The 14,439-nt window shown below is 46.1% G+C and overlaps 1 protein-coding gene across 1 annotated transcript in view; it reads right to left on the bottom strand.

Moving 5' to 3' along the window:
* Positions 1–13,765, bottom strand: part of nhsl3 (NHS like 3) — a 66,079-nt gene extending 52,314 nt beyond the window's left edge. The window contains exons 1-2 of the mRNA XM_083774685.1: positions 13,647–13,765; positions 11,966–12,470 (exon numbers count right to left, since the gene is read on the bottom strand). Of these exons, the coding sequence (XP_083630811.1) occupies positions 11,966–12,200 (235 nt within the window). The 5' untranslated portion in view covers positions 12,201–12,470; positions 13,647–13,765. The remainder of the gene's footprint in view (positions 1–11,965; positions 12,471–13,646) is intronic.
* Between the last annotated feature and the right edge of the window lie 674 nt (positions 13,766–14,439).

The raw sequence follows: 14,439 nt of genomic DNA, 5'->3' as shown, positions 1-14,439 counted from the left end.
CGCATCGTTGGCCCCAGGGCCTACTTTATGCGTTTCCCTGTCGTCTCTCACCCTTCCCACGCTGGAGAGGGTGAGGACACGGCGCCTGTCAGTAATCCTGGTGGCGCCAGGATGGGCTCTTGGAGGTCAGACATAGTCCCTCTCCTGTACGGTCGGCCCTGGCAGCTTCCGTCGTGCAGGGACCTTTTGACCCAGGCGGGAGGCGAGATATTCCACCCACGGCCGGAAGATCTAGACCTCTGGGCTTGGCCCGTGAGAGGTTGAATCTTGGCGCGGAGGGTTTTTTCCCCAGAGCGTCATCGACACTATTCAGTGTGCGAGGGCGTAGTCGACCAGGGATGCTTATGATATGAGGCGGCGGTTGTTTGGAGACTGGTGTTCACCGGCTCAAGCTGTGCCGTTTCAAGCTCCAGTAAGGGTCGTTCTGTCGTTCCTCCAGAATCTCTTGGACAAAGGCAGGGCCTTTAGTGCTGTCAAGGTGTATCTGGCTGCTATCTCAGCCTGCCACATCGGGTTTGAGGACAAGACGGTAGGCCAGCTCCCGCTGGTGCGCCAGTTCATGAAAGGGGCTAGCCACCTTCATCCGGTGACCGAGTCTCTGGTCCCCTCGTGGGACCTTGCTTTGGTTTTGGACTCTCTGTCCCGGCCACCGCTTGAGCCCTTGGGGGGTTTGAGTATGAAGCTATTGTCGCTGAGGACAGCGTTGTTATTAGCTTTGGTGACCGCTAAAGGGGTCAGTGATATCCATGCTTTGTCCACAAGTGCGGAAGGCATGAGGTTCAATGGGGATGCAAGGGTGGTCGTTAAGACCAATCCGGCATTTTTGCCTAAGAACCGCCTAGCTGCCCCGGTTCCGGTGGACTTGGCGGCGTTCTGTCCGCCCCCCCCCTTTTTGCCTCTGAGGAGGATAGGAGGAGGCATAACCTCTGTCCGTTAAGGGCATTGAGGTTGTATTTGGACAGGACTAAGGTGACGAGGAAGACTACACAATTGTTTGTCTCCTGGGATCCCAAGACTGTGGGACTGCCTATCTCAAAGGTTAGGCTTTCCCAGTGGATCGTGGAGGCTATAGAGCGGGCCTACTCTAGTAGGGATATGGTGCCTCCCGTAGGGTTGAGAGCACATTCCAGGAGAGGTATGGCATCATCCTGGGCCCTCTGTAGGGGGGTCTCTGTTCAGGATGTTTGTTCCGCTGCAAGTTGGGCGTCGTCTTCCACCTTTGCCACCTTCTATAGACTGGATGTGACAGCAGCGCCAGTGGCGCATGCGGTCCTGGGCGTGGCCTCCAGTTAGGTGGAGAGACTTGGTTCCCTGCGGGGGACGTTGGTCTTCTCCAGGGCGTTATGACGGTTTCTGTCGGCCCCTCCTAGGCACATTTGCAGACTTAGGTCTGATTGGCCTTCCCGTTGGGGTGCAGTAGTCCTGTTGAGGGACATACTGTGGTCCTTTGCTCACAGATAAAGGTACGGGCCCTAGGGGTCCAGACTTCGTGATGACAATAAGGGAGTTAATGAAGTCTCCCAAAAAGTGAGCAGCCTTGCGAAGCTGTATTAATAGAACTAGGGGTTACGTATGTAACCTAGGTTCTATAACAGCGAGCAAGGCTGCTCACTAGGATTCCCTTCTTGATTGCTTGAGAAGAGAACAATTGTTATCGAATGGAGACGTGACGCTGAGGCACGCTTATAAGGTGCACCCGGCGGGCGGGGTCTTCAACGTCATCACGTCTAAAGTCCCAGCCTAAAGTCTGTGAGTTTATTTGTAGTGCTTCTGTGTTTACGCCAGGGGGCGTCAACTCCCAAAAAGTGAGCAGCCTTGCTCGCTGTTATAGAACCTAGGTTACATACGTAACCCCTAGTTTTCCAACTCCTCATGCCATTGGTTGGTTTAAGTTAATTTGTTTGATCCAGGGATAGCCAGTAGCTCTCTGCTTCAAAACACAAGTTCATGTTTCAGCTTTATTACTTGAAGATTTTTTTTACATTTGTATTTATTTTTGGTATGTGAGTGATGCAGCACTTGAACCATTCATTATTTAAAAGATGGTATTTCAGGCAAATATTGAAGTTATTAAAAAAGAAGCCTATCCATCATTGCCGTAGGAAAAAAATAAAAAAAATCCCATCCTTCCCACGAAAAAAATAAAAAAAAAAAAAAAAAAAAAAATTCCTTGCTACCCATCCTTCCCACGAAAAATAAAATAAAAAAATAAAATAAAATAAAATCCCTACCTACTCAGCCCAAAAATGACAGCCAATCGGAAACCAAAGTTTTTTTTTTTTAGGCCTAATCAGCTCCATCTCAACCATGTGACACCATCACATAATCAGCTCCATCTCAACCATGTGACACCATCACATAATCAGCTCCATCTCAACCATGTGACACCATCACATAATCAGCTCCATCTCAACCATGTGACACATCACATAATCAGCTCCATCTCAACCATGTGACACCATCACATAATCAGCTCCATCTCAACCATGTGACACCATCACATAATCAGCTCCATCTCAACCATGTGACACCATCACATAATCAGCTCCATCTCAACCATGTGACACCATCACATAATCAGCTCCATCTCAACCATGTGACACCATCACATAATCAGCTCCATCTCAACCATGTGACACCATCACATAATCAGCTCCATCTCAACCATGTGACACCATCACATAATCAGCTCCATCTCAACCATGTGACACCATCACATAATCAGCTCCATCTCAACCATGTGACACCATCACATAATCAGCTCCATCTCAACCATGTGACACCATCACATAATCAGCTCCATCTCAACCATGTGACACCATCACATAATCAGCTCCATCTCATCCATGTGACACCATCACATAATCAGCTCCATCTCAACCATGTGACACCATCACATAATCAGCTCCATCTCAACCATGTGACACCATCACATAATCAGCTCCATCTCAACCATGTGACACCATCACATAATCAGCTCCATCTCAACCATGTGACACCATCACATAATCAGCTCCATCTCAACCATGTGACACCATCACATAATCAGCTCCATCTCAACCATGTGACACCATCACATAATCAGCTCCATCTCAACCATGTGACACCATCACATAATCAGCTCCATCTCAACCATGTGACACCATCACATAATCAGCTCCATCTCAACCATGTGACACCATCACATAATCAGCTCCATCTCAACCATGTGACACCATCACATAATCAGCTCCATCTCAACCATGTGACACCATCACATAATCAGCTCCATCTCAACCATGTGACACCATCACATAATCAGCTCCATCTCATCCATGTGACACCATCACATAATCAGCTCCATCTCAACCATGTGACACCATCACATAATCAGCTCCATCTCAACCATGTGACACCATCACATAATCAGCTCCATCTCAACCATGTGACACCATCACATAATCAGCTCCATCTCAACCATGTGACACCATCACATAATCAGCTCCATCTCAACCATGTGACACCATCACATAATCAGCTCCATCTCAACCATGTGACACCATCACATAATCAGCTCCATCTCAACCATGTGACACCATCACATAATCAGCTCCATCTCAACCATGTGACACCATCACATAATCAGCTCCATCTCAACCATGTGACACCATCACATAATCAGCTCCATCTCAACCATGTGACACCATCACATAATCAGCTCCATCTCAACCATGTGACACCATCACATAATCAGCTCCATCTCAACCATGTGACACCATCACATAATCAGCTCCATCTCAACCATGTGACACCATCACATAATCAGCTCCATCTCAACCATGTGACACCATCACATCGCCAGCAGCGACATGATCGTGATCACTCTGATGATGGTGAACAGTCAAGACAGGGGGCTGCCGCCTGCTGCTGCTGAGATGAAACGACAACAGACAGATTTACTGACAGAAACAGAGAGTCAGGCAGGCAGGGGGAGGGAGAGAGAGAGAGAGAGAGATGGAGGATTTATGGCCTCTCGTTTTTTTCCAAGACTAGAATCGATCTGTAATTTAAAGAGAGGGAGGAGTGTGTGTGTGTGTGTGTGTGTGTGTGTGTGTGTGTGTGTGTGTACGAGCAACAGCAAGCTCGTATGTGTGGTCTGTCTGTCTGTTGGTGTGTATGACAGACAGAAAGAGATAAACAGTCCATTGAAAACGTAAATGGGCGCTCATGAAAATGCTCACAGATGCCGTCCATTATGCTCAGCTCCATCTCAACCACACCCATTGCTACTATAGAGGGCTATCAGGGCATGCTAGCACATCCATTAAACAGTTATAGGAGATTCAGACTGATTGCTAGGAGTTTGTGTATTGTGTGTGTCAGTGGTGCTGAGCTGTCTCTGCACTTGACAAGTGAGCCATCGCACACATGTATGCGTCAAACATGCTTAGATACATCCGAGTGTGTGTGTGTGTGTGCGCACACACACACACGCACGTGCACACATTTATTTGTGTGCATGTGCATGTCACCAAGCCACGGTATCATTTTTCAGGAAATAGATATTACAGGCTGCTGGCAGCCTGTAATACAGGGGACATGGATAAGGAGGTGGTGGTGAGTCCAATTTGAGCATGCATGTACAGTATGTGTGTGTTCTGAAGGCATGCAAATAATGCATGTACAGCATATGTGTATGTGTGCACATACTGTACATGTCAAAAGCTGCTGAATAAAGGAATGTGGTTGTCAGGAATTCTACACCCGTTTGCTTACTGGACTGTGGTGTGAGTGTGTGCGTGTGGGTGTGCGCGTGCGTGTGTGTGTGTGTGTGTGTGTGTGTGTGTGTGTGTGTGTGTGTGTGTGTGTGTGTGTGTGTGTGTGTATGCATGTGTGTATGGGTGTATATGTGCATGCGTGCGTGCATCATGTGTCAAGTATAGGCCTTGAGGGCTCATTTACAGGAACCTGAACTAGATTCTTTAAGAATGTCGAGTCACATCTGTGATTTCAATTCATGAACGGTGTCACTGCCATCCTTCCATTGTGTCTTCCTGGCCTGGCTACAGATATCACACTTACCTCAATCTAAATCCTAAATCCAGTGAAAGCTCTTCAAAACCACATCCCTGTTCCAATAACTACCCAGCACTGACCTCGTGTGGCCTGTCAGTGCTATGACAGAGCAAAGAATCCATCCACTTATTTTAGGGAAACAATGAATCATGGTAGATGCAATGATGTCAACTTTGCTAGAACACCACAGATGAATGGGGTAAAATGTGCAGTAATAGCAGAATGTCACATTACATTTATAATAAATTAAATAGAAATACAGTTGTGGTCATAAGTTGTGGCTTCTTCAAAACTGCCATTTACATCAATGTCTGTCCAGAATTATTGTACTTTTGGTCAATTACACACCTCATGAAGCCTTGAATTCATGTCGATTATTTTGTTTTTGTCGGATTCCTAAACCAATAATTGTCCTAACGGACTTCATCAAATGATTGGCTTAGGAATGAGACAAAACAAGTGTCTCCAATGAATTCAAGGCTTCATGGGGTGTACAATCGATAGAAAACAAGTCATTTTTTGGGGGGAAATACTCCTTAAAGTGGATACCTGTGCCAATGAAATTAAATTCCCCAGGTGTTCGCGCTCATGAGATTAGGACGGATGTGAAGTCACAGTGACCTTGGACATCAATAAAAATTATAATAACTTTAAAAAGTTACATTGATAGGTCAAAGTGGATGTTTGTGGCAAACTTGACAGAATTCCTGGTGGAAAGTAAGTAAGTACTGTACTATTTGTATTTTACTTGAGTATTTCCAATACATTTACTTCTACTCCACTACATCTCAGAGGCAAATATCTATTTGAAAACTTTAGTTACTAATTATTATTTATTATTAATTATACACATTATCCACTTCAGCCTTATATACATAACGTCCATTTGAAATATCAAAAGATTCTATACATTTGAAAACTAATTTTGTACTTTTAGTAAAACAATTGAGTACTTTTTCCACCACTGCTGATGTCATATCATGTTCGTTCAGGAGAATGGGACAGTCTGAGACATACATATAAGCACAGTGGTAAATGTTTTACTTAAGTAAAAGTATCAATACATACTGCAATATAGAACAAGTAAAAGTCCAGAATACAAAATGTGCTTGAGTAAAAGCACAAAAGCATTGGTATCAAAACACATTTCACACATTTTCAAATGTATGAAAATCTTTTGAAAATAGCCCGATCTTTCAAATGGCCCAAATGTATGTACCGTAATAATCAAAATCTACAAAGTGACTATAGTAACAAAAGTTTTCAAATAAATGTAGTGGAGTAAAAGTGCAATATTTGTCTCTGAGATGTATAGAGGAGTGGAAGTAAAAGTCTTGGAAAATTGGCAAAAACAAGTAAAGTACACATACCTAAGTACAGTACTAAGTAAATGTTAAGTAGCCTTAGTTACTTTCCACAACTGCATAGGCATGTACAACAGTACACATGGATGGAAAACATATACGTCTGCGGCATGTTGCTGGCGGATCTGCACTCAGCTTATATCCTCCACAGCTGTATCAGATAAACAGTGCTCAACAGGTGTATCTAGTACTTATGGTTACATAATGGCGGCAGCCGCCGCCGCCGCCGCCGCCCCCCCCCACCACCACGCACGCACACACACACACACACACGCACCCTCTCTCTTTAGGGTAAAATCACTGTAGTGTAGTGTGTACAGTCCCACTCCCCTCAGTCCCACACTGATGTCTCCCAGCTGCCTGAGTCTCCACATCAAACACACTTCTCAACGCGTCTCATGAAACAAACCATTAGCTTTCATTCCATAAACAGTATACCTCTGGAAAAGAAACACCCGTGTTTGGAACACAGATGACAGTGGTTTCAATTAGCCCTGCCCATTTATAGTATACGCATGTGCTTTGTGTGTGTGCGTGTGTGTGCGTGTGTGAGTGTGTGTGTATTGTATGTGTGTGAATAGTTGAATGTAATGCACAATATATGTAAAGCGCTAAATACACCATTTACCATTTGTGATACCATTTATGTGAATGTGTGTATCTTATAACAACTTAACCCCTACATACTTTGTCTTCACCGTGCTGTTGAGCTTGTAGATCTGCTATTTTCACCAAATGTTTGCCTAATTATGACAGAATGGGGATGCTAGGGTATATGGGGTTCATTGGTTAGGTTAATGAAGCTAACTTTGCAACTACAATCCTCCCAGTTTTTTCTAGACTCTTGAGGGTGGGGTCAATAGGCTGTCTTCCATTCCGTGCTCTATCCCCCCCCCCCCCCCCCCCCCATCATCCCCTTGGAAGTGCAATGCCACAGTGGGAAAAAGGTGACAATGGCGACTGTAGGGTTTCGCTTTGTGACATCACGACAGAATCATTATGACCTCACTCTCTCGTGTCACCGTGCAGAAAACAGACTGTCGTGCGCACCTCGAAACGGCCCGTTGCCCGGGTGACGTTTACCTCCGGAGGCGGAGTGATGAATGGAGTGTTTCCAGGTATTCGTTTACACAGGTGAAATGACCTGCGCCCGTCTAAAGGCCAGGGGCACGGCGAGACAGACAATGTGTGTGGCTGGAGAGCATTAAACATTCACGTCCCCTTCCTTTTTTCTCCTCCGACACACGCCTTCTCTGCACTTCTCTCCACTGTACATTTGAAGTATTTGTACTTTACTTGAGTATTTCCAATTTACATTACTTTTACTTCTACTCCACTACATTTCAGAGGCAAATATTGTACTTTTACTCCACTACATTTATTAGAAAACTTTAGTTACTAGTTACTTTGCAGATTTTGATTATTGTTACAAAACATGCATTACCCACTTCAGTTCAATACATTTCGATCATGTGAAAGAAGCGGAATGACCTCATGCTTCCTTCTATGCATGAGGAGTCCAAGCTGCTTCTTTTCACCTGACAGGGGGGATTTCCCCCGGCCGGACGTAGCGCGTGGAAGGAACACGTTATTCCGACCAGTTCCTTTCCCCTCCATCAGGCACTCCGGCTGGCCATGGAGGGAGGTAGTTTAGAGACCAGGATTACTGCATATTTTTTGTGAGGGTACCTACCCTAGGGGACACGGGGAGAACATGCAAACTCCACACAGAAACGCCCTTTCGCCAACCCCGCAACCCAGGACCTTCTAGCTGTGAGGCCACTCACACACTGTAGGCCTACATTTTGATGCCAATACTTCTCAAGTATACATTTTGAATTCCGGACTTTTACTTGTAACGGAGTATTTCTATATTGCAGTATTGATACTTTTACTTAAGTAAAACCTTTAAGTACTTTCCCCACCACTGCTTCTCTGTCCGTGTGCCTTCCTCCTCCTGGATGGCAGGCAGCGTGTGGCCTGTAATAGAGCGCTGTGTAAATTTAGAGCCAATTACCGAGGAGTGAACGCGCTGTTTACTCTTCCCCGTTGGTCTGTAATCTGCGCGCAAGCGAGGGCTTGGTGAACCCACACGTCGAGCGTTTATTCTGACACAGAATGAGGTTCTGTGTCTGCGTGTGTCTGACATAGTGAAATGCACGCTACAACAAGCGCACGCAGCAGTGAATGCGCACAAAGGCAGGCACACACACACACACACACACACACACACACACACACACACACACACACACACACACACACACACACACACACACACACACACACACACACACACACACACACACACACGTGCGTGGAATCCCGGGGATTGTGCTGAATGACCTCACAGCTGAAACAGCCAGTAGAACTGAAGATGGGGCTGTAACTGGACAAAGCAGGTAGTGGCAGAGGCTCTGTGCGTGTGTGTGTGTGTGTGCGCGTGTGTGTGTGTGTGTGTGTGTGTGTGTGGGGGGGGGTGATGTAATGAGTGCCAGTGTTGGGTCGGCGCCGTCCTAAGCCCTAGCAGTGTGCTTCTAGCACACAAACACAGAGATACCCTCTGACATGGGGGAACCGTGACACACACACACACACACACACACACACACACACACACACACACACACACACACACGTACGTGTGTAGGCTTAAACCATACTCTGACTACATAATAAGCAATTAAGATAAACACACCCACAATTGTACTGAATAGAGGCAGTTATAAGTAAACTGCAAACCAAATGAAAAACAGTAATATGCCGTAATGACTAGGCAAAGAGAAGGGAGAGACCAAGAAAGAGGCAGAAATAGAGGTGTGTAGGTAGTTCATAGTGTGGTTGTGTGTTTGCACCCACGTGTACGTGTGTGTGCACGTGTGTGTTTGTGTGTGTGTGTGTGTGTGTGTGTGTGTGTGTGTGTGTGTGCGTACTTGTGTGCGTGGATGCGTAAGCGTGTGCGTGTGTGTGTGCGAGCGTGCGTGCATAGTTGTTGCTCTAATTAAAAAAGCATTGAGAGAGTGTTCCCTAAAAAAGAGTCCTCTCAAAGCTGAATGAAGCTTTGTGATTCAATGTAATCTCCTCTCTCCATCGCATAACTCTATCCCAAGTCTGGCAACCTCTCTCTCTCTCTCTCTCTCTGCTCCCAGGAATCCAGCACATCAAAGAAGCGTATTTCTTTTCTTTTTCATATTAGAGGAATCTCTCTATAACTTACAGAGGGCACATCGCTGCTGGACAGCCCTATAGCTGCAGTCAGAGCTTAGCCAGTCTCCAGGAATGACAGCGCCAATGTAAATCTACCGCAAGAAACAGGACTACAATGCACGCAAAGCACTATGCACATAAAACCCTTAGCTGAATGCCGCAGTGCAGTCACAAAGCAGTAACAGTCAGACTCAAGCAAATGCATGGAACCATATAAAGTGTTCAATGTTCATTTCTTTTTTATAGTCTGAGAGCAAACAAAATGAAACCAAATGGATCTGTGACTCTGACAATGTACATCTGTGTGTGTGTGTGTGTGTGTGTGTGTGTGTGTGTGTGTGTGTGTGTGTGTGTGGGTGTGTGTGTGCGTGTGTTTGGTGATTATACCACACGTGTTGTGCGGTAATCAAAAATAAGCAGGCAAAGTCTTGGTCTCGTCAGGTCGGGACGGCGAAGTCATCCGACGGGTTTTTATGAAGTGAACAAAGAGGAAAATAAAGGTTTTAATGTATTGTACGTCTCCTGGTGGGAACTGGCCTTTCTTGCTCTCTGTCTCATTATCTCTCTCTCTCTCTCTGTCTCTCCCTGACAAAGAGCAGTGAGGAAACCGGGAGGGAGTTCAGACAAGACAGCCTATTCACACACACGCAGGTGTGGAAAAACTCAATTAAACGGAACAACACAAAATGAAAAATTGACCTTGGTTGAATGAAAAGGACAAATCATCCCCTCAGATCAACTCACTGCTCTTTTTGTGTGTGTATGTATGTATATATATTTAAAAGAATTGGACGACCCTGAAGAACGGACCACATGTTCTTGCGGAAAGGAGGTTAAAGTTCACGGGAAAGGTCATTGGGTCATATATAAATGTCTGCATCTGACAGTAGGTTGTCTTCCGTGCATATTTTTTTTTTAAATCTTTGCGTCCATCCATGTTAAAAACGACAATCAGTGGGAAACGTGAATATAAATAAATGTGTTTCCCATACATTCCTACATCTGATTCCACCACATTCCATGCCTGGGGAATATTAGCTTTATTTCGAGTTAATCTGTGTGGTTTGAGACAGAGTCACTGTCTATTATTTGTAGTCCTCCGTAGACCTTGTGTGAAGGCCACAATTCAAGACATAAAAAGGGATTTTGAAAGCCTCTTCCACGGGGAACAACTACAGACCACAGCCACAGCCACGCACTCATTTAAACATGGAAATTCAACAAAAGAGCATGAACTTGTGCTTCCAAGATTTGCTGGACAGAAGACAGAAAAGGCATGGCATTTGCATGTCTCGTGTCTCACACACGCACGCACGCACGCACACACACACACGCACGCACGCACGCACGCACGCACGCACGCACGCACGCACGCACGCACGCACGCACGCACGCACGCACGCACGCACGCACGCACGCACGCACGCACGCACGCACGCACGCACGCACGCACGCACGCACGCACGCACGCACGCACGCACGCACGCACGCACGCACGCACGCACGCACGCACGCACGCACGCACGCACGCACGCACGCACGCACGCACACACACACACACACACACACACACACACACACACACACACACACACACACACACACACACACACACACACACACACACACACACACACACACACACACACACACACACACACACACACACACACACACACACACACACACACACACACACAAGGGAAAGGGAGAAAGGAGGGCAGCTTTAGAGATGGAAGAAAAACAGGAAGTGGGGATTGTGGGTAAATGTCTCAAGCGCATCAGTAAATTCAAGTTTCACCTGAGTAGTGACCTTTCTATGAAAATTACAACATACACCTGAGTGACCTCACGATGACAACATTCACCTTAGTGACCTTTCTATGAAAATACAACTGCAAATGACACACAAATTAGCCGCAATATCATCATGCCATCACAAACTAAACAAAATTATCATCCTGCCGAACACGCACAATAAGACAACTGTCCACATTTCTCAAGTGAGTCATCCGTTTACCTCAAGTTGACCTTAATAGAGGAAATTCATTCTGCATTCAGGATGAATTGGTAAACACTACTCTTATAACCATGGAGAGAGAGCCCAAACAGTCTGATATTTGGATGATCTCATGATGGTGATCAAGTGACAATGAGACTTTACCATCTAGTAGAGAGGGCAGAGGAGAAGATAGATAGATAGATAGATAGATAGATAGATAGATAGATAGATAGATAGATAGATAGATAGATAGATAGATAGATAGATAGATAGATAGATAGATAATCTTTATTGTCCCGAAGGACGGACAGACAGACAGATGTGGATCTTAACTCACCTTTCCCGGGGTCGTGGTGGTTGTGATATCCCAGCTTGGCGTCCGTCACTCCTATCCCAGGGCCGTTCAGGCCGTTGCCTGTGCTCTTCTTCTTGCGGCTGCCCTTCAGCCAGCCGAAGGCCAGCCCCAGGGAGCCGGCCTGCTTCCTCGGCCCGCGCTGGGCCTTCCCCTCCCGGGCTAGGATCTCAGAGATGTCCCTGGGTACCAGGTCACCCGCCGAGCTCCTCCGGGACATGCTGGGGTTACCCTGGGGGGTGGTACTGGTGGTGCTGGAGCTTGGTTCTTTGTCCCCGCCCGGCTCGTTGCTTTGGGTGGGCCACGGGGGGATCTGTATCCTCCCCCCCCCCACCACCACCCCACCCTTACAGCTCTCGGGGTATACTGAGAAGTGGGAACCCCCTCTGTCCCCCTTTCTCTCTCGCTTGATTCAAACTGTTTCCCCGTCCGAAACCACCTGGGACAACATTAAGATCAGTCGGGTCAGGGAATGAAGGACGGCGGGGGGCTGGAAAGAAAGGAAAAGGCAGGGGGGTCATTCATTTCTAGGTTAATCTGAATAAAACAACATTTCAAGGGACGATAGGCATTGCAATTACAATGGGGAGGATTCAGTCATTGCTAGTTTTTATACAACGAGATGAGAGGGGAGGACAGGGGGAAAAAAAGGGAAAGCAGTGAAGAATGAAGCCAGGACCTGCGATGGCTGACTGAGCTTCAGTCTGCTGTTACAACACTGTATCAAACAACGTTCCCACATTCCCACACTGTCCTACTAAAAGTTCTCTCCCTCGCACGCCCCCACCTTCCTGCTTTCTATTCTTTCATTTGTGTGTGTGTCTGTAGCTAGGAAGCCCTATAGGACAGTACAGCCAGTACAGAGTACAGTGTCTGTGTGTGTGTATAGTGTACAGTATGTGTGTAACATGTGGTTCACATCAGCAGAAACATGTGTAACAGTGAGTGTGAGTGTGTGTGTGTGTGTGTGTGTGTGTGTGTGTGTGTGTGTGTGTGTGTGTGTGTGTGTGTGTGTGTGTGCGGCGTGCGCGTGTGTGCTGTTTCCACTGCACACATGTCTTTTTTGTTGCCCTGTTTATTATTATGTATTGTTGTTTTTGCCCTTGGTATTTTACTTTCTTTTTGTGTACAAGCACTTTGTTTCAACTCTGTTGTTTTAAACGTGCTAATCCAATAAAGTCGATTGGAATGGATTGTGTTCTGTGAACGAGTGAGAACTGTTAAAGACATATACCCTAGATACAAATATACGGTAGATACACTGCATGGAAAACAGGCTAGTCATTGCTGCTAGTGAGCATGCTGAGCTGCTCTTCACTTTAAGAAGATGAAATCCATTTCCAGATTTGGGAAAAGGAAGAATCACACACACACACACACAAGCATGCACAGTGACACACTCATATACCCATAATGCACAAACACAAGCATGCACTCTCGTAGACAAGACACACACTACATGCACAAACTCTCTCTCACACACACACACACACACACACACACACACACACACACACACACACACACACACACACACACACACACACACACACACACACACACACACACACACACACACACACACACACACACCCGTCTCTACCCGTTTTCAATCGCTATAACAACGGAACCTTTCCATTTCAAAAACACAATTTGTACAACTTACTTGGGGGTGGACTCGCCTCGTCCTCTAGCTCAGGTCCGCACGCTTTTCTCTCTTTCTCTTACTCCCTCTGCGCTGCCTGTGTGTGTGTGTTTAGCAGTGTGAATGAAGCTCCATGCGCTCGAGGCAGACAGTCCCCTCCCTCCCTCCCTCCCTCCCTGGGTCAGGCCTCTCCTCCCACCTCTCACAGTACTGTCAGTGGTTGGTGGCGAGCTGAGCTCCACTAGCCTGGCCTCATCATGCAGCAAACACCTGAGCTCCTGCATCAGCCTCGGTGCCAATTTGTTAACCCATTTTGACCTGAGATCAGATTCTAAAAATGTCTTTCTTCTACATCCTGACAGTTTTCTGAAAAAGCTATGTTTCTATGTGTCAGTCGTTCTTTGATTTTTCAAAAATCGAAGAAATCAGATCTACAAGCTCATAGCGCGCCACCGAGTGGCACGCTACGAGCTTGTAGGTCTGCTATTTTTCAATAGCTAAGGCATAACATAATGCTAACACCAAAAGGGGTTAAAGCTCACTCAGCATTGCCAGGCAGCTTCTTAACCAGTGGTGGTAAATAACTACAAGTACATTTACTTACTTAAGTATAAGTACTGTACTTAAGTTACCATTTTGAGGATATTTGTACTTACCAATACTTTTACTGCTCCACACTATCTCAGTCCAAATGTTGCCGTTTGAAAACAGCCGATCTACAACATGTCGCGATGTGACGCATTGCGAGCTTGTAGATCTGCTATTTTCCAAAGGTTTGTATACATTTGAAAACTTGAAATGGGACATTGTTACA

Source organism: Protomyctophum parallelum (assembly GCF_964188405.1).
Source record: "Protomyctophum parallelum genome assembly, chromosome: 1".
NCBI lineage: Eukaryota > Metazoa > Chordata > Actinopteri > Myctophiformes > Myctophidae > Protomyctophum > Protomyctophum parallelum.
Note: the sequence above shows the minus strand (reverse complement) of the source record. Positions and strands in the feature narration are given on the sequence as shown.